This window comes from Rhyacophila brunnea, unplaced genomic scaffold (genome assembly GCF_057557595.1).
Source record: "Rhyacophila brunnea isolate RB1 unplaced genomic scaffold, BYU_Rbru_1.0 scaffold_20, whole genome shotgun sequence".
Taxonomy (NCBI): Eukaryota; Metazoa; Arthropoda; class Insecta; order Trichoptera; family Rhyacophilidae; genus Rhyacophila; species Rhyacophila brunnea.
The window spans coordinates 3999476-4021750 of record NW_028232860.1 but is presented as its reverse complement, the minus strand read 5'-3'; the positions used below and the strand labels follow the sequence as shown (position 1 = coordinate 4021750).

The following is a 22275-nucleotide window of genomic DNA, read 5'->3' as shown; positions in this document are numbered from 1 at the left end:
TATATACTAATATCATGGCCCCCCACGAAGAGGGGGCTGACAGGGCTCTAGCCTGGGGCCCGGGCTTAGGAGGGGCCCGGCGTGGCAGCTCAACCAGTTAAGTGAGATAGACACGCCGTAAATGTATAAGCTCTAATAGTAAAAAAAGCCTGCGGCGCTATGAGACGAAAATAATTTTGTATTATAATTACTTTTAGTATGTTTCCTGACTAATAAAAACGACTATTTATCCAACATGGTGAAGTGTCACATGTACCTATAGGTAAATTGTTTTACAGTGGCACCATGGGTACGGCAAATGCAGCTTGCAGTTGTAGTGGTATTATTTGCTAGCATTGAAACAGGCATTGTCGCAAGCAATTCAATACACGCGCGAATCACCTATGGTGCCACTGTAGAATGATTTACCTATAACTCGGCTATCACAAAAGAGGGTCGCGATCAGCACTTTATAATATGATGCTGAGTGCCGCCAATTCAAGCTAATTTATTTAAAACACCAAAAATTGCTATTTTAATTTTCACATTAGGAAATACACAGAGTTCCGCGGAGTATCATTTGGTAAACACTACTATAGACCACTGCCCTTAACCTTAGCCCGTCAAATATCGTGACCTGGGGGCCCGCTTCAGGATGTGGGGGCCATGACTAAAATGTAGGCTTGCGATATAACAGTTTAATTCAATAATAACTAATGTATTAACAATAATATTATTATCGCTGGTGCACAAAATGCTAAATTACAAATGTTTGGAAAGCACTGTATCCTTAAACAATACAATACCTATCGTTATCCGATACAAGCCCGTACCTGAAAAATGAGGCTTTTTTGTATGTGTATAATAATACTCATACTCATAGCTATACCAACAGTATTTTTATGAAAATGTGTTTTCTATTCGTTAATGTTATTACTATAAGTAATTTTAAAGAACGTAGTTACTTTTCACGACATAATTATTGAACATACATAACTTGAAAACACCTCAGATATATTATACGTACTAGAAAAAATCAGATTTGAAAAAAATACGACGCCCATATATCGCGCAGCGCTCGAAATGGAATATTTTACGAACCGGAGCGCTCGATAATTGTCCAAAAATATTAATAATATAGTTACTATTAGTTTTATGTATATTTTATGTTATATAGCCTACTCGCATGGTCAATTTTTTTTTTCACTAGACGGAGCGATAATTTTATGGATTTTTGGGAATGGCGCTCCGGTGCGTTCCAGTCCATTTCGAGCCCTGATATCGCGTCAATATGCTTTAACCAGTTAAGCTACGGGCCTCCTATTTGATTACGATAGTTTAAACTAGTAGGTTCTATACGAAATGCTTATCAATTTGCGTTATTAATGGCTATCGGTTTTTGTGTTTTAAAACAAGGAATATTAATTACCTTTAATTATTACTAACCGACGACCGGCTCTCCCCAAATATTTAGTTATAACGTCTACTTGAACGTAGTAACAATTTTTAATGAACCATTTCTTTTATTCAAGGAATAATTCACAATATTTGAGAATGTCATATTCCATAAACATACATTCCAGTAGGTATATATCTGAGGTATTTTCAAGTTATGTATGTTCAATATATTGAATGTTACATCCTCAAATCTTGTGAATTATTCGTTGAATAAAAGAAATGGTTTATTAACATAATTAATTATTAGTTCAACTATGTATTATTGTGTTGTATGATGATTTTATTAGGTTAACCTCGGGGATTTCACAAACAGAAGCTGCGCTCCGGTGCGTTCCGGTCCATTTCGAGCGCTGCTCTATAAAAGAAGCCTTTTTTCATTAACTGGTTATAAATAATAAAAATAACGATAAAACAAATAGTAGGTATTAATTAATTTTATAAAAACGTAAAGTGGCTAATAGTATCAGTTTGTTGTTGTTACCTGGAAGATAGATACACGTTATTTAAAAAAAAAACAGTGAATAAACAAGAGCACTCCCTTTAATTACTATTTTACATTGTCTTTCCATCAAGCGTTTAATAGTAACAGTGATTATTAAATATTAATTAATACTGTAGATACGGGTTTGTGGCAAAACGATAACAATATAGTCAGAATAAACTCGCCCGCATACAATTTAAATAACTTGGAAATTCCCAAGCATGCTTATGTTTACATGCATACAAGAGTTGATAAGTCATTTTAACGGCATTAGTATTTCATCGAAATCCCACAGTGTACAGATTCATTCAGTGTTTGGCGTTTCCGCAGGATTGGCGGGTCGATAGAAGTGAACGAACAATAATAATTATTTATTGCTGTTTAGTGACTATTGGTGTTGAGTTCAGTGTGTTTAGACATTCATTTGAAATGGCGTATCCAAGGTTCGGTGTCTTCAGCTGTGCAGTATTGTGGTGTGTTTTCCAAGTCGTGGCGCCGCAGGATGGAATCGGATTTCCCGAGACAAACGAGGACGAGTCGAAGAAACCGGCTGATGTAAGGAAAATGAGCGTTCATTATTTATTTTTATAATGGTAATTTTGCATAAATAATCCACAGTTAACTTCTGTTCACTATTATAATATATCTTGTTTTAAACACTTTTACCTGCATACTGCAACAACACAGAAAAATTATAATACAAAACAATTTTAGGTACCTATGAAAGACCTGAGAAATACAGAAATACATGTGCATACAACTATGTTGGACATATTATGTGGTAGGTACCAGTGACGAAGGGTGGAGGTAGGCTGTTAAGATCGTACATAAATGGTGCACATTAAACTTTGTCAGTCATACGTATTTTTTCGAACCAATTTATGATATTGGTTAGTTTTTAAAAATCAATAAAACCCTGCCTATCCAAACCATAATAGTTTTGGTATATTTTGGGATGAAGAATACATACTATTACTAACCAAACTATAATAGATAAAATATTAGTCTATCTTTAAAATATCCAAAGTTATGTATGATTTAATTGCATAACATTAGATAATTTGTAGATATACGATTATTTTTTGACTATTATCTATTATAGCTTAGTTTTCGCAGAGTTTTATTGAATTTGAAAAACTAACAAATACCATCTGTAAATTGTAGTATTATTTCAATGAAAACAAATATGTATGACTGACAAAGTTTAGTGTGCACTATTTATGGTGGATCTTAAAAGCCTACCTCTGCCACTGGTAGGTACATATCTAAATTGACTTGAATATGTATGCGATTTTAGATTCTACCTGTTGTTTTCGAAATTCTGTAAATGAGATCTGGTTCTCAAATTTTAATGATTTTAAGTGTATATTATGTGCATGCATATAATCATGTTTTTTACTGCATAGAAATCCGCTACCTATTTATAAGGGTTATATGTAAATTGTACGTAAAACATTTCACCGTGGCACAGTTCGCCGTGAGCTGTCTTTCGGAAAGAGATGACCGTAAGTATACCATACGGTGTCCAATTTTATTAGATTCAATATGAACATTAATTCAATTTTCATAGCTGATTTTGGTAAAGAATGAAAACCTAACCTAACAAATAATCCAGTACATCGGCTATTTTCAAAATTTGTTTGCTGCTGGCGTCCTGTTAAGTGTAAACTGTAAGCCGACAAGAACCGTATTTTATTTAGACATGAATTTTATGTCAGTATCATACGACCCAAAGAGATTGAACGGTCTTTAATATACGGCCATATATTTCCGATATAACATTTCACGACACGATTTATAAGCTATAAGAACTGCTTTCATCAGGCTTAGACAGACAATTTATATCAGTTGACAATGGCCGCCTAAGCTGACAAATTCGGTCATGATCGCTTAAAATTATTTGAACCAACTATTTATTATGTACCTAATATAATAATTATTGTTGTTTTTTTTTATATTTTGGTTATTTAATACTTTTTGTATCTGTTATGCCGGGTCCACACTGGCAACATGTCGCGCGACATGTTGCCAGTGTGGACCCGGCATTAAGGTCATCTTGGGGTCGCGCGTTGCGCCTAAAATATAGGAAAATCTGACAAAGTTTAGCAAAAATGCGTTAAAGACTAAAATGAGTTAGGTATGTAGCGGCGTGACTTGAAAGCTTTGCGCTGAAAGAGACCCATAAATAGTGCGGCTTATTGGCTGAACACCGCAAAACGCTATTGCTCCGCTAAGCTAATCTCTCACAGTCTTACAGCCAGTCAGTTTAGTCTGATTGGATCTGACCATTTTGATCATACAGGTCTTCTATTTTGAGACTAAGCACCTTACACTAACGAGAGATAATAAGTGTGGTGTCTAATTGTCAAATGTGATACCTACCTGAACTGAACTAATCCTTTGTTAAGTTCATCTAGTTACTTGGTCGGGCGAGTCATCTCTTATCTTGTTAATCTGTTTTCGTGTACCGTTTGAAACACTCTCTGTTATTGTTGATTAATCTCTGTGAACTCAAAATAAATACTAAAACCGGAAGTGTTTCTATGTTATAAATACTATAACATACCATAAAGTTCTGATCAAATCGAGGTGCATGTCGTCTACCATCACGTGACGTCACAGTAAGATGCCGCTACGGGAAAAAAGTGTGTAATGTCGTTTTTCTTGGTGTTCAAAATGTTATTAAACTGATGCTCCCATCCCGTAGCACATTCACACCCAAAACAAACAAACCCAAACTTTCGACATCTGTGTACCCTTTCTATAATTTTCGTAATACCGAGTACCCCTCGTAAAAAATGCATATTATACTTTATTAACAACCAACATATATTTATTTTTTCCTTTTTTAGTAGATACATAAACAAAATAATAAATATAAAATTCATTCACAATAAATAATAAAATAAAATTCATTCATAATAAAACATAAATAAAAGTTATATTATAAATAACATTCATTATAATCAATGAGAAGGATGACATTGTTTATGTTGAGACGACAGATCATCGTAATTGGTTCCCTGGTTATTAATTATTGTAATCTGAGATGCGGTTCCACATCCAAAAGCCTGTTCCTTTTTGATATGAAGTAGGAAAAGGCAAGATGTATTTCGGGACTTTCTCTGTTGAAACTGGATACACAGTATGTTGCATTTGCAACCAGAATGATGTTAAAGTACACTCCTTATATTTATTTTTCAAGAATCCGTCTGAAGCTAATTCCAACAAATGCTCTTCTTCCGCATGCGATACACCTTCTAGCATGGATGTTGTATTGATATCGCATTAATGCTAATTGTTGCACCAGGCGCAGCCAAGTCCCGGTGCAGGGCGTACCCCACCAAACTTTTACTGTAGGTACTCCAGGGGGTACGCGTGCGTACCACACTTTGAGAAACACTGCTCTGCAGGATGTGACTCTTGAAAAAAGATGCATCGATATTATTTCGTATTTTTACCTCATGGGGGCCTCAAAATCAGTAAATGCTCCGGGCCTCCGAGTTCTTAAACCTGCCATAGCATGCACTATACCTACAGTAATTGCGAATTGCGATGTATATTTTTTTTAGCATTGTATCTAAATTATTTCGTGTTTATAGTTTAGTTGAGACTAGGGATTCCAATCCCGGGATCCCGAGCTATTTTCGATACCTATGAATCCCGGGGTTGATAAACATAATCCCGAAACTTTCGGGATTGATTTTTTTATCATTTTTTATGGAAAATAAAATAAAAACGAAAATATAACAGAAAAAATACTTTTAATAACAAATAACTACATTAAAAATAAACTGAGTTTGAATGAAGTTTGATTTATATCCATGTATAAGTTGCCAATTCATTTTATTTTTTCACATAAATTAATAAAAATGAGAAAGATTGGAAAAAAACAATGCTTCGCACTATTAACAAAATAATTCCACCATGATCTCATACGTTTTACGGCAGTTTCATATTTGGCTGACTAATTAGATTTATGAAGCGGAAAGGCCATAAGTACATTCATTACGTCTTGAACGTATACAATATTAACAATAAATGTCTTAAATAGTATTAATTTTACTAGATTTATTTTTGACCGATTTTATCAATGTTATTTGTAAATATAAAAAATTCCCGGGATCCCGGGATTGTCAAATTGTAATCCCGAAATCCCCGGATCAGAATTTTGGCTCGGGATTGGATTCCCTAGTTGAGACGTACCAAGTCTGAAATTCTCACTGGTAGGTAGGTATATGTTTTTACGGTGAAGAATGAGCAAGGAAAAAAATATTTAGATACTTTTTATCACAGTTTACGTGATCCATAACGCTTTTTTTGCTCATAAAAACAATGACGCTGTTTCGTATCAGAATACTTGAGGAGCAGATAGTTGTTTTGAAGAACTATGACCTCGGTGCAACCTTGCCGGCAAAGCATCTATCTAGTCATATTAAATAATGTTGTTTCTGTTGATACTATAACAATTATATACCTACCTACCTATTTTTTATTTCATCAGATATAATGAATCTTCGATCTAACATATTTTATTGTAGTTACTTGCGACAGGGCCGAATTTACGTTTGAAGGGGCCTGGGCCAGACGCACACAGAAAAGTCGTTTGAGGGGGTTTATTAAAAAAAATCCAATATATTGTTTTTGAAAATACATAATTTTGAAAACACTTCTGAGAAAATATATTATAACCAATAGAAAAAATGTTTTTTGAAAAAAGTAACACAGCAGGAATCGAACCTGTGTCTCGCGCCCATGCACATAAACCACTATGCTATAGGCGCCGTACTTAACTGCGACAAATTTTAACTAATGGCTCTGAATACTCTCTGAAGCGCTTTCCAAATTGAGTTACTATTGGCGATCTGCTTTTGTATTTTAAATCAAAGTAGGAATTATTCGTTGAATAAAAAAAACGGTGTGTGTACTTACTTATGTACGCGCGTTAGAAGTTATACTTTGGCGTAACAAAACAAAAACAAAACTTGTGATTGACTAGATTCTTCGACTAGCTCTTAATTATCTTGTTAAATTATACACTCAAGAAAAAGGACCGTTTATTGGAACGCCGTTGGTTTATTTATATACTTACACTTTAACTTATATTACTAAATTATATAATTATTTATCGTTGTTTTTATTTTTAAAGTAACAACTGCCACTATGACGTTTAGTTTGTTTACGTAAGGAATTGTAAATGGCCGACTATAATAAATTCGCTGCCTAGCAACGGAACAATTCTAAACTATATACTGTACAATCGTCACTATTGCAGTATCATTCTGTGGCCTAATGGTTGTGCGCTCGGCTGATAACCGAACAATCGTTGGTTCGAATCCAATCGAGTGTGTTTTTTTGTGTGAGAAAATAAATTATGTGTTGCATGTCCCACGCCAAAAATACACTCTGATCTGATTTTCCAAACGTGCCTAAAGAAGTATAACTTCAAAAACAGTTTATTATTATAATATTCTACAAACTTATTTATTTTACGTTTTTATGGTTGATGGTTTTCTTACTATAATAGTTTTATGGCAGTCTTTGTTCGACTGGATATTTGTTAAGGGTGGTTATTATTAACTGACATTTGAAAATGTTAATCTAAAAATATAAAATGAAAATAACAGATTTTTCACCGCCTCCTAAATTCAGCCGCTTTCGTGCCATGCACATTTCTATATTTCTAACATAATATGAACGGGGTGGGCCTGCATGTATGGTAAATATAGTTGTAGCTACGTGGACGCCATGAATTATCTAGTTAGCTACATAAATACCTCACTTACTTTAGAAAATATAATATTATTACAATGTACAAAAGTAACGATTTCTTTTCCATTGGAAAATATGTTTACAATCCGGCGTGATCGTGTCCACCAAGGTTTTTATACAGAAGATTTTTGTTAGCGATTACTCCAGGCAAAACTGTGTGCGGATTTACTAGACGTGAGTCTCAAAAATATAGATTTTCTGGCACTACTCCACCGCGGGAGCGGCTAACTACTGTTTTAAAAAATATTTATATCAAATAACATATTTGTTTAACTAAATACTTGGCACATTCAATAATAATTAGATTACTAGTATAAGGTAAATCATTTTACAGTGGCACCATAGGCGATTCGCGCGTGTATTGAATTGCTTGCGACAATGCCTGTTTCAATGCTAGCAAACAATACCACTACAACTGCAAGCCGCATTTGCCGTACCCATGGTGCCACTGTAAAGCGATTTACCTATACCTGTGGAGAATTACGAAACTTATTAAAATGGAGCAAGGGCTGTCTATTGTAAAAGAAAACAGCTTGTCTTTCGTCATAAAAATACAATAACCGAACAGAGGCTTCATTGAAATGAATACATATTTATTTAACATTAAAAATGTATTTACCCATAAATGGTGAAATACGACATTGTTCTGTTATTTATGCGTAAATATGTAGGCAGGTATTCCAGTGGCGCACCCAGGGGGGGGGAAGGGGGCCTGGCACCCCCCAAACATGAAAATTATCAGAATGTTTTTAAACATTGAAATTGAAAGGCAATAAACTATACCTTGGGCTTAGACAAATAAAAACACGTAAAAAAATGATTTGTAATTATTCTCCAACACCCTTTTTAGAAAAATTTCTTAGATTTTAATTTCTAACACAAAAATTTCGAAACACTAATGTCGGGTTTTTTTAGAAACCCAATCCCTAATGGAACTGTCAAAAAATTCTCGGTGTCCACCCGAATTCCGGAGTGGTGTAGGTCATGGTTGGGGAGGGCTGATAGGGCTCTAGCCTGGGGGCCCGGCGTATCGGGTTGACCTGATAAGTGAGATAAACACACATCATAAATTAGCAATAATTAAAAAAAAGTCGCCTGCGGGGCTATTATACTTCATGGCCATGAACATTTTAAATTATATAATTGTACAATATATTTTCTGATTATTATGTGTCGATACGAACGGGTAGCACAGCTGATATTATTTGAGTAATGTTTTAGCATACTAGGCGCACATGTCCATCATGGTCGCTGTTAGTCACTTCCAATCCGCCAGTCGCTGATGACACGCTCAACGGTTACCGCCACTATGCCCCCAATTTAATAAAAACTAGGAGAAACTGTAAAAATATACCGCCGTGTATTGTGAAAATATGTAAAAATAATTATATGAAGAAGAAAAAGAGCCTATGGGACTAATTTATATTCTCCTCCTTGCCCCCCCCCCCCAATATTAAATCCTGAGTGCGCCACTGAGGTATTCTATGTTATTGAATTCACGTTTTCTTAGAACAGTGGTTTTCGATTGACATCGCCCTTTGTATACCTACCTACTTATAAGGAGTAAAATAGTGTTCTAAGTTAAGCAGTCAATTGGTCAATCAATATAATTTACCGTAACTAATATTAATCGCATCCTGATAGATGGAATTTTACAATTGAAACGTAGAAAACATTAATAAATAATAGTAAGAACACTCTTCCAAAAACTGAAATTCGAATCCCAATCGGTTTAACTTTTTTTCTAGGGGTTTTCCAAAATTATATATTAATTATTATTGCTTTAGTCTTTATGAAGTTTCCTACAAACTTATTTTAGTTCACGTTCAGAAGAGAGTATTTTACAATAATTTTATTATCTTTCTTCAATGCATGTTCCTTTTTTAATCATTTGAAACTTGTAGGTCACTTCTGATCTTATAACATTTTTGTTTTCTTTCTAATTCATGGTGCTCTGATTTTTTTGTATGCAACTGCCTCTCAATAATAATTATCTACGACTTAAGTGGTCACAGCCATGACCTCTTCTGGATAAAGACCGTTTCGTCATTTCAGGTTTAAAACAGGGCCGGATTCACGATTGAATGGGGGATTTTTTTTAGAACTATTAATAATCACGTCCTTGCTTTTTCGTACAAGGTGGTTGTTAGTAATTTTGAACAATCACAAACACCCAGACTTTGAGAAAATCACATTAATATTGTGTCCTGCCCGGGAATCGAACCCAGAACTCTCAGGTGGAAGGCAACCGTCTTACGCACTGCACCACGAGAGCCGCCTAATGGGGGAAATTAACTTGAAATTTAAACTAAATAAATAATATAAATTGATTTATTTAATTAGAGAAATAAATAAAATGACCTTTCACCGCGGCAATGTATTAATCACAAGTACCTAATCTGACATTTGTGCATTGTAATTATTTCTTCAATAATTCAATTTCAATAATACTATTGTATTTTATTCAAAGACCCTGCTTATCCATTTCTGTCGAGTTTTGTACTTCCAGTTGCGACATGGAGACCGCTGGTTTCTCTAGGTCAATGTTATTATATTTCATGCTCTTTATTCTAAAAATATATCTACCCCTGCTCATCAGACACCAATATCGACAGCTATGTGTCAAATCAATGCAATCGCAGGGATATAAAATGTTCAGTGATGTGTTGTTTAAGTTTGTTTTTAAACTGTTTTAAGATTAGCATTAATTGGTTTCTATTTTTTTTATTAAAACTCGTTCTTCTTTTAAAATCTAAATCTCAACTTGTGAACTTCTTGAATTAATATTTCCAGTAGGTACGTAATTTGTTTTAAATCTCTATAGGTATATATAAAAATCTCGTGTCACGATGTTTGTGGTCGAACTCCTCCGAAATGGCTCGACCGATTTTTATGATTTTTTTTTATGTATATTTGTTAGGTATGAGAACAGGACAACAAGTATATTTCATACCGCCAGGTGATTAGGGTATCTCTATCCAGAAAAATTTTCTTTTATTTTTTTGACAATTTTTTTTTGTATTTTTTTTATTATTTGGCATAAAAAAATACATATAACCCCAAATTTGTACCCTCCTATTCCCACCCTCCCATTTTTTAATCGCGATTTTATTATTTTTGTATGAACAAATTTAACCGTCGTTCGTATTTCAAACAGAACGAAATTATTTATGTTGTTGAATGACAGATAGCGCTACGTCCAAGAAGAATTCAAGAGAAGCGTCGCGTCATTTTGACATTTCATTCGGCATATCACAACGCAGTGCGTGCAAAATTTTGTACGATTTATTTTAATTTATCTATTTTTATGTGCGTGTATTACAGTGCACAATGCCAGCAAGACGCAAGGGGGGCCATTTGGGCCGTCGAACGAATAAAGCAACAAACATGCGAAATAGTAGAGCAGAAAGAACAGACGAACAAATCCTACAAGATAACAAAAACGTGCGTGTAAGCATGTCACAATTGCGTGCATCCCAATCACAAGAGGCACGAGCTGAACGAAATCAACAACGACAATTGGAACGGAGCCAAGCGCGCCGGTTCGTAGTTAACACACGCAGAGCAAATGACCGACAACGCCAACAAGTACATCGAACATTTACATCCGCTTCGTTCCTTCGTCTCGCATTCGAGTACGAGCCAGATATTGAATATTTCGCTCATCCGAAAATGCTGATTGGTGCTATAGACAAAGAATGTCCCCATTGTCATGCGCTCAAATTCAAACATGACTCAGCCGGGATATGTTGCGCATCAGGAAAAGTGCAACTACCAGAAATTGAGATACCACCAGAACCATTGAACGGCTTGCTCATCGGCACGGTTCCAGATTCAAACCTGTTCCTGAAGTCCATTCATACATTCAATCCATGCTTCCAAATAACTTCGTTCGGAGCAACAGAAATAGTTCACAATACTGCGGCAAATGGTCAACAATTCCATTCTACGTTCAAAATCAAAGGCCAAGTATACCACAAAATAGGTTCATTGCTGCCAATGCCAAACGAACCACATAAATTTTTACAAATCTACTTCATGGGCGGTGAGGACTACAATAGCCTCAATTCGCCTAATGCCAGGCGCATCGTCGGCGAACTGGACGCCCTGTTGAATGAGCACAATGAATTATTGAAATTCTTCAAAGCACACATGCACGAATTGCAAAGTGACAATCACGCTATTGTCATCAATCGTGATAAAACACCAGCTGGAGAGCACGTGCGTCGATTCAATGCGCCTGTTGTTGACGACATTGCTGGAATCATGGTAGGCGACCGCACATCGACGCGAGAATTCGTGATTCTAAGAAGAAACAATAATCTGGAGTTCATCGCTGACACAGACCGTTCATACGACGCTCTCCAATATCCGCTAATTTTCTGGTAGGGACAAGACGGATATTGCATAAACATTAAACAACGAGATCCTGTCATAGGTAATTCATTCATTATGAACATCATTACTCATTTTGAATTGAGAAAATGAATGGTTGGTGTTTTTTTGTTTTTATCGGCGGTCATCGTCTCTACAGCGCTCCATTCCTCTTTCTGTCATAGATCCCATCCCCACACACTTACGATACATTCGTTATTTTTTATTTAACAACCAAAATATTCACTAGAAATAATTTATATATATTATATATATTTAAATTGTTTATATAATTTACGGACGGTGTTGGTTATTTTTATTTACAACGTTTTTATTAGGTCGTATTCTTATTTTGTCCGGTGGTTGTTTGTCCTTTACAAATCTTGCAATCGATTTTTAACTAACTTCCCGACTAGCTAGGCATTTGAAACCTTTAGAATATATCAGAACACGATGCCAATGTATTCTTTTAATACTTTTAGCCATATTTAAGTAGAATTGAATTCATTTTCAGTTAATTCTGTTTTGTATGAAAAGTTATTTCGGAAGAAATCCGTAAAAAGTAAAACACTATTATTGGTTGCTAGGGGTCTGGGGTCCTAGCAACTAAATTATTAATATATACGTGCGTTACTATGAAAATCAATATGAAATGTCAAAATGACATTTCAGTATTCTATATTTATTCAGTATTTCTATCCAGTACAATTTTTTTTGATCGTTTAAGCTAGTCAAGTTAAGTTTATATGATTCAACAGAAAATTTAAAAACGTTGTTTATAAAAAGTTCTTTTTATCTTGTAATTCTTAAAATTCAGATAAACCCTGCGAAAACCAAGCGACAATAGATAATACTAAAAAAAAACTTATCAATCTATAAAAAATATTTAAAATTAAACTATTCAATCATGCATTATTTTGGATATTTTATTGATGAATAATATATTTTATCTCTTACGGTTCAGTTTGGGCAGGGCTTAATTAATTAAAAATATACAACCAACATCATATTATTGTGTAATAATATGTATTCATAATTCAACGAAAATAAATAAGTATGAATAAAAAGTGCGCACTATTTTGTCGGATCGCCCATAAAATGCCTAAACTATTAAGGGTTGGTTTAGGCAGGGTTTAATTGATTTTTAAAAACTAACCAACACCATCTGTCAATTTTACTGTAGCTTAGTTCAATAAAAACAAAAACGTGTGACTGAAAAAGTTTTGTGTGCGCTATTTATGTCGGATCTTAACAGCCCACCTCCACTCTTCTCCACTGGTAGGCATTATATTACTTACCTTCCTTACCAAATAATTGCAACTCATAGCCGTTGCAATAAGCTGCACATTGGCCTTGGTTTAAATTTAAAATTACAAACTATAATATAGTGGCTTTATCCAATTTTAGACTACGTTACGAACCTTCTTCATGTAAATTTGTTTTGGCCGGACATCATTTGAATATTAACTGCCAAACATGACCCAGTAATGTATTTTCGTAGATAGTTTACAGTATGTTGTTTACAAGCAAGGCTGAAGATTCTTATCTTCTGCTCTTGACCGAAGACATCCTGATTAAGAAACTAGGCTGACTGGCAAATCTAGGATAACATTAAATTTAATATAATATATAGAAAACACTGACAAATATTATAACATCTGAAAATTAAGTCGTAGGCTGTAAGGACCAGTATTCTTATTATTCAACGTTTTTATTAAGTCGTATTCTTATTTGTCCGGTGGTTGATTGTCCGGTACAAATCTTGAAATCGATTTTTAGCTAACTTCCCGACTAGCTAGACATTTGAAACTTTTAGAATATATCAGAACACGATAATAATGCATTCTTTTAATACTTTTAGCCATCTTTAAGTAGAATTGAATTCATTTTCAGTTATTTCTGTTTTGTATGAAAAGTTATTTCGGAAGAAATCCGTAATCCAATCCAATATTATTGGTTGCTAGGGACTGGGGTCCTAGCAACTAAATTATTAATATATATATACGTGCGTTACTATGGAAATCAATATGAAATGTCAAAATGACATTTCAGTATTATTTCAATCAAGTACATTTTTTTTGATCGTTTAAGCTAGTCAAGTCAAGTTTATATGATTCAACAGAAAATTTAAAAACGTTGTATACCTATAAAAAGTTTTTTTTATCTTGTAATTATTTTTGCTTATATAATATTATGTATATTTGAGTTGAATTATCTGTAACGCGTGAGAGAAAAAATATATTATGTAAATATGTAGGACAGAGCAAGACAGGCAGAGACGTATTAATTTTTTTTTTTTTTTACATACTTTAAACATTACAAATTATAAATTTAAGACGTTCGCAACATGAAATTTAAAAACAAAGACACAGTGTAAAGAAGAAATAAATATATACAGTCACAAAAACAGTATGAAAAGTAAAGTAAAAGGTACAAAAAATATAAATTGTAACGCATGGAAGCACACCGAATGAGCTAAGTGGACCCTATTTTAATAATTTATAAAACAGCGTCCACCGATCTCATTCTCACGTAGGTGGAATATATATCAACATCCGAAACGATTTGGTTGAACTTAATTAAATGAGGAAAGTGAAGGAAAAATACATGTCAACGAAAATTATAAATATGAATAATAAACTGACATGAAAATAAGGGTTGTGAAAGAAAACAAAATGATAGGATACTCTCATGATAGTTTGACATGTGCAGAACTAAGCCACCTCCAAGAATGTTGACAGGTGGCACTGTCATCTACTATTTTTTCTAGTTATATTATTATAGTGGTAGATTCGTCGGTCCCACGTACCAATGACTCTGGTCATGGATGTCAGGTATTGAAACATTAAAATTATATGAAAAACAATTAAATAAAATTCAATGACAGAAATATAAATTCATAATTCACATTTACATAATAATGTTTTGCATTAAGTAGGTACATATTATTCTGTTGACATTTTTTGCATGACACTTATAATTTTCCTTTTCGTATATGAGGGGTCTAGAAACAAAAACGGCGTATGTTATTCAATTACCTACATACAAATATGAACTTTATAAAATATAACGTTAAATATTCTTTTATAAATTGTGCTACCTACCGTGCTCTATTGATACAATATAATATCTATCTATTTAAGACGCTTTACATTATAAATTCAGAATGTTATATTATTAAATAAGTTTTTTTTTCACAAAAAATTATATATATTTTGATGACAATAAAATAATTGTTTCAACTTTTCTTTTACTTCAGCTGTCATATTTCCACTAAAAATATTTTTTTGGGGGGGGGGGTAAATATTTATGGCTGGCACCCGAGCGGCAGCTACCCTTGGCTCGTTCCGGTGTCTTCTCTCATGCCTTGTAATATTTTTTATTATACCTAATTCAATACAGATATATGAGGAGCTTAGAAACAAAAACGGCAGTTTGCATTTTTAGGTAGGTACTTACATTATATAAAAGAGAATTTTTTTATCAACTTGCCAACATGTTACAATACAAACATCTTTTGTGTAGGTATATCGAGCATTTGAAACAGATATTTGAGCATAATAATAAAATGCAGGTTCGATTCAGTGATATAATAAAATATAAACCTTCCATTAATACTATCGACCGAGGGTACGTGATGGAATTTGAATTCTAACTGAGTATACGTCTTATAAGCTTTTTAGTATGCCTTTTGAGTAGTTTTTTGCGACCCGGGTTTCGCCTTTCGGTATCTTCAGGAACCATGCGCACTCATCAATGGTAAATTTACACTGATACACGAATATAGTTAATTCTCGTTTATATAAGCCATTAATACAATTTATTATACAAACGCGCGTTATCATGATCTTACTCCCTATTTCATTTGTCGTTTATCAATTTATGGCTACGGTCGTATGTTGTAGCTTAGCCACTGGGAAATGCCAATAGAAATGGCGTATTTCAAAAAAATACTACCTTATTTTTAGGTCAATAATTATTATAAAGAAAACATTATTCATAGAATGTTTATCACATTTGAATGGTCAAAGACATAGCTTATAATCAGTATCTTTAGAATTATCTTTAAATGTGTAAATCTTGCCCATTTTTTGAATAATAAAATTCCTAATTCTTGTCAAATTTGGGATCACAGAGATTATCAATATAATTTTTTATCGTAAATATTTCACTATAATAATGTCGACATAAATTTTACTAATGGTTTTATAAATGCTTTTAAAAATTAATGAATTTAAAAAATCTTAACACCACTGCACAGTTATGTACCGAAATATGACTATATTCTAAAACATTAGAGCGAGAGGTTTAAAAGAATACTATTTTATGTAATAAAAATACTTTATGCAGTCATCAAATGTTTAAAATAAATATAAAGGATAATAAGGCTTCAAAAGAAATATAAATAGATTATCTACAACGTTTAAGGAATGTCCAGTATCATGCTTTGAAAATAGCATAAAAGCTCCATTTTGACCTACGCGGCGCACGTCCCCCCTTAATCCCGGGATCGTCAAATTGTAATCTCGAAATCCCGGGATCAAAATTTTGGCTCGGGATTGGATTCCCTAGTTGTGACACCCGGTGGCAGATATCATCAGTGGACTTTTTGATATCTATCGGATCTTTTTGATGTGACTTGTTTTTTCATTTCATCGGCTTGCTTCACGTATTTATTTATCTTCCCTGCATTCGTTTTTACAATAGTTTTACTCCGAGGTACTGCAAGCTCGACCGTTTATAGATTTTTGACCATTATTATTATTACAAATCACAATGCCAAGTCGATTTGCCACTATGTTATTAATATTATTAAAAAGTTAAAAAAACATATTTTAGCATCGTGATTCGCGGCTTGATAATAGAATAAATTTATTTCAAATCGCATACGACGGTTCCACAAAAAATGTCCCACTTCTAAACGCCATACTAATTTTCCAACAATAAACATGCACAATATTTTATTCCCTCGAAACGGCACGCGAAACGTGTTTATTGTCGAACATTGCCGCGTTGTTCTTAGTAAAAAGTGGAGCAATATTTTTTTCGGCCGGCATTAGGTCAACCTTTTAATTAGATTAATTTATTGTCGATGGTCAACGAATAGGTGAGCTGTGCGGCCAGTGTAAGTAATTTAAAAATAGAACTTGTCCTAGAAACCTCCATCCTGGGCTACTTGCACGCGATTATTTACGGATAAAATTTCAGCTACTTCCGGTCCCTGATTGTTTTGATTTATTTTAAAAATAATAATTAACAATTTAATAACAAGATAAAATAAGAGGTTGTAGTAAGACAGTAGGCGTGGAAAATATATTAAAAGCATTCTATAATTCACTAAGGCTTCGGCCACATAGGCATGTGCTTCGCTAGTCCTGAGCTTGATGCTATGCTTGTCTACTGCAAACACTACTGCCACATTGCACACTACGTGCTTAGGTACAATAATTTATTTGACATTTGGGAGCGCTCAAGTTAACAACGATATGTCACTCTCAAAACTAACCAGAAAGCTACTTCTCACAGAGAATTTAAGTTTAAAAATTCGAAAGTCTCAAATTCGAACTTGTTGGATGCATAATGTCAATTCATCCCATGCCTCATTATTCATAACCTCAAAATATATGGAGTTTGACGTTTTTCATACTGAAGAAACATCCGCCATCTTGCAAAATCCATAGACAATGGCAAAATCACTAGGTGACACAATAAAAATAGCCAACACGTTTGTTCGCCAGGAGACTCACGAGGTGAGTCATAATCACGTAGCGAGGCGCGAAGCGAGCAGTGTGGCCATTGCGATAAAATAGTGTGCGTTCGTTCACTAGGATTATGTCACCTAGCACGTAGCCACCAAGCAAGGCACCTGCCTATGTGGACGAAGCCTAAGGAAATGTACCGATTACTGGACACTTCAAAAATTTAAGAAAAGGAAAGTTAATGGTAGTAAATTTAATAGTTGGTGGTAGACGTTATTAAACAATTAAAATTTACACAATTTAGCGTACATTTAAAGTTTCGAATGTATTTAATATAAATCAAACCATAAACACAAAGCTTATTTATTTGTATTTTTAAAGGGTTAAATATCCTACATTATCGGATAACCAGTAGACACAGCATTAGATTGAATATTAGAAATATTTTATTAGCAAAAATATTAGCAAAAAAAAAAACTCTGTAGACAAAAAAAATATGAACATAATTACTAGGTAGAATTGTGTCAGATTCTTGTGGCATTGTAGGTGTAGGCGATTCATTTAGGTGTTGGTATTGTTACTTTCAAATGACACTAACACCGTACCAAAGTGATTTCGTCGTGGCCGCAATGCCTGAAGAATCTGTCCTTCCTCTACTTACTACCGTTATTTTATATTATCTAACTATAACTTCTGGAAAATATAAAGGCGGGTACTCATTAGCGAGCCGTAACTGTAACCGTTCCAGATACTGTAACCAACTCTAGGTGCGGAATAATTATTTATTAGGCTCGCGAACTAATTATTTGGCGTCCATACTGGTTACTGTATCTGCAACGGTCACAGTTACGGCTCGCTAATGAGTACCCGGCATTGGACTTTTTGAAAGGGTTATTTGATTAAAATGAATGTTTTGTTTTGATTGGTTTCAGAACAGACAGCCGTTGTTTATGCCAGCCCAGTGTGACGAAAATGAGCTATTATACCCTGGTGACCAGAAAGACGATTGGATCTGCGACTGCAAACCATGTAAATAAAATTAATCAATAATTGTAATAAGCTAGTTTCACCAAATAAACACCCCTATCGTAGTCCGCGATGGACGAGGTAGTGTGAGAAAATTCACATGTTGTTTTTTAATACGTGTTTGAGACCAGAGTCGTGGTTCTAACAGTGGTGAAGGGTGGAGGTAGGCTGTTAAGAATCGACATAAACAGTGCACACTAAACTTTGTCAGTCAAATGTATTTGTTTTTATTGAACTAAGACTGCAGTTTGTAGATAGTGTTTGCTAGTTTTTAAAATTCAATTAAACCCTGCTAAACCAACTCATAATAGATAATAGTAAACACAAAATCATAAACAAATAAAATTATGCAATTAAACCATACATAATTTCGATTACGGTGTGCTTTAGGCATGGCTTAATGAATTTTATAAAACTAATCACCACCATCTGTAATATGTATTCTTAATTCAACGAAAACAAATAAGTATGACTGCAAAAGTGTGCACTATTTTTGTCGGATCGCCCATAGCATACCTAAACTATTATGGTTTGGTTCAGGCAGGGTTTAATTGAATTTTAAAAACTAACCAGCACCATCTGTAAATTGTATTCTTATTTCAATGAAAACAAATAAGTATTACTGATAAAGTTTAGTGTGCACTATTTATGTCGAATCTTAAAAGCCTAACTCCACCCTTCGCCACTGGGTTCTAATAAGTAAGTGGCTAACATCGATTTAAGATCCAATACATACTTGTTTTGGTCTGATCCCAGATTCAGAGATGGAAATGGAACCGGAACCATTGATTCCTAGTTTTGATAACATCGAACTGGAATCCCTTAAAATGACAAGGATCAAGAGCTGCCATTGTTATATTATATTTGACCTACCGGATACACCACCATCATCATATAACCACCAGAGTGAATCTGTCTCTAGTAAATTATTCTGCTATTCTAATATTAAAACCGTTATTCCATCCACAGCATACATTTTCCACCCGTCGACCAACAAATGCCACCCTGCTTTCAAACAGGGACCCTGCCTCGCCACTCAGATGTTGGTGATGCCGAAGAAGGGCTTCATCCCAGTGTGCGTGCCTAATGTGTGCGTCAGCACCGGCCGCGTGCCCTACGAGAGACCTGGCTTCACAACCAGGTGCGTCAGGCTGGGCGAGAGCTGCGACACAAGGCAGAAGGTTAAAATGGTATACGGGGTAAATGCAGCCACCATCAAAGTAGACTGCGTGCCAGCGCCGCGGGGAATCATTCTGGAAGCAGAGATCGCACAGCGCATGTCTGACACGGACGAGTCTGATGAGACGAGATGTTTACCTGGCTGCAAGAGATCCATCAACGGGGTGTGTTCACCAGATACCACCCAGTAGTGTTATTGTTAGAGTTCTCAAAAAGTATCGGTATTTCGATACTTAGGCATCAATACTTTTTTAATACTATATTAGTAATGACTTTCTTATGGATGCAAGATCTGTAGAATAAAATGATCTTCGTGAATCGACCTCGCTCGTGAATATCTGGGTTCATCATATAGACCAGGGATAGTCAACCTTATTATACCTACCGCCCACTTTTGTATCTCTGTTAGTAGTAAAAATTTCTAACCGCCCACCGGTTCCACAGTAATGGTGATTTATAAAGTATGTATAAAGCAGAGTTACAGCTAGTTAAAGTATATAATAATAATTACTTACCAAATACTTTATGTCAGACTTTCGCTAAGTTTGGCAGAATAAATTTTTATATAACAACTTACTGTAGTTAAATCTATCTTTTTATTTATACTTTGCATACATAGAAGCATGAAGTCTGATGAAATTACATTTACTTAATTAAATTATTAATCAGCGCTCGAAATGGAAAAGTTTACGAACCGGAGCGCTCGACAATTTTCTGAAGATATTTAGAAAGTTATCAAACACTGTGAATTTTATACAAATAAGTGTGTTAGATTTTCTATTATGTGGCTCTTCTAGTTCAGATGGTCAAATATTTTTTTCTACGAGACGGAGCGATAATTTTACCGATTTTACGAACCGGAGTGGAGCTCCGGTGCGCTCCGGTTCATTTCGAGCCCTATTATTAATGAGATCCATGAAGCTGATGCTGCGAAACTAAAGGTACAAACTGAGGAACAAACGAAGGTCTCCTCTTTCGGAAATATTCAGATGGTTTCTTCCTTTGGTCATAATATTATTAAGCCTGATTCCACAAAATATGAGGTAGGGAAAATGTTTTTAAAACCCCTACCGCCCACATGAAAGCTGCAGTGCCCACTAGTAGGTGGTAGAGACCAGGTTGACTACCCCTGATGTAGACTTTTGTAAACATATGAGTCGTGGTTGAAACCAACTATCTGTACATTGCAATAACAGTACAAATCTAAAATTCGCGTTCATGTCTTTACATACCGCTCGTGTCTACTGAAATATTGTCACATAAAATAAAGAATACTTGATAAAGTCCATGTTATTCATTCATGAGTCTGTTATTTAAATTTTAAAGCAATGTTTTTCAGAATATTCGGTAATTACTAAGTGCCCTATGCATAGTAATAGTGATTATACGTCATAACTACTGAAATAAATTAACTTATGCACTAGTTGAAATGCCTACTTAATTATCTCATGGTCACTTTCACTTCTTTCCATATCAAATAACGTAAAGTTTATTTATTTACATATAAATATGTACCTATATAACCATAAGTTATTGTAACTGCTACAGAAATGCTGAATATCATTATATTTATATAAAAAATTAATCAATCATTCTTATTAATCGACAACAATAATTATTGATGAATTAATTTTCTGTTTATTGTTTGAATACCTACCATGTCTTAAGAGCCCAATCCTTATATGGTAAATCAATTTTATAATAAATTATAATTATTTTAAGGGTATACCTAGATAATAATAAGATATAAAATGTAAAGTATAGAAAGTAATAATTTTCCATTGTCCAAAAATATAAATTCCAAACTTTTCATAAATATTTTGTTAATTTATTACAAAAGAAATGTGAAAATTTTGTGTACCGACTACCTCTATGTACTATACTATGTGTAATACCATTAAGTAGAGATAATCCACAATGATAAATAAAATATGTAAAAAAAATAGTATACAGTTGTGTTTTTCTTTCACTTGTGACATTTATTCATAGATTTATCAAATTGTCAAATTGGGGCAACGCCATTGGACATTCCACGTTTCAAGAATGGAAGACACTCAACAATCCAAGATGCTTATCTTCAATTGATCATAATGCAAGAGAAGAAGTTGGAAGAATTAGACTGCGTAGATTGGGGTGTGTAGAAAAAGACAGAACATCCAGCTTTGCCAATTTAAAGCCATTTGCATGAAATGTCACAAATCCTTATTAACCATTTATTTTACCCGCTGAAGATCTGAAGAAGACGCTCCTGGCGCGTAATGACTAGACGGCCGATCGATGTAATTAACGTGCATTTTAAATGTGGCA

The 22275-nt window shown here is 34.3% G+C and overlaps 1 protein-coding gene across 2 annotated transcripts; it reads left to right on the top strand.

Annotated features, from left to right (window-relative positions):
• Positions 1 to 2180: 2180 nt before the first annotated feature.
• LOC147071098 (uncharacterized) lies at positions 2181 to 21916 on the top strand. Of its 2 annotated transcripts, none has more exons than XM_085948301.1 (3): positions 2181 to 2473; positions 18701 to 18792; positions 19759 to 21916. In XM_085948301.1, exons 1-3 carry the CDS (start codon positions 2421 to 2423, stop codon positions 20157 to 20159), a joined length of 546 nt encoding a protein of 181 aa, XP_085804427.1. In that variant the 5' UTR covers positions 2181 to 2420; the 3' UTR covers positions 20160 to 21916. The 2 variants fall into 2 exon arrangements, with proteins under 2 accessions (XP_085804427.1, XP_085804426.1); XM_085948300.1 differs by having other exon boundaries at positions 18696 to 18792.
• Positions 21917 to 22275: the final 359 nt, after the last annotated feature.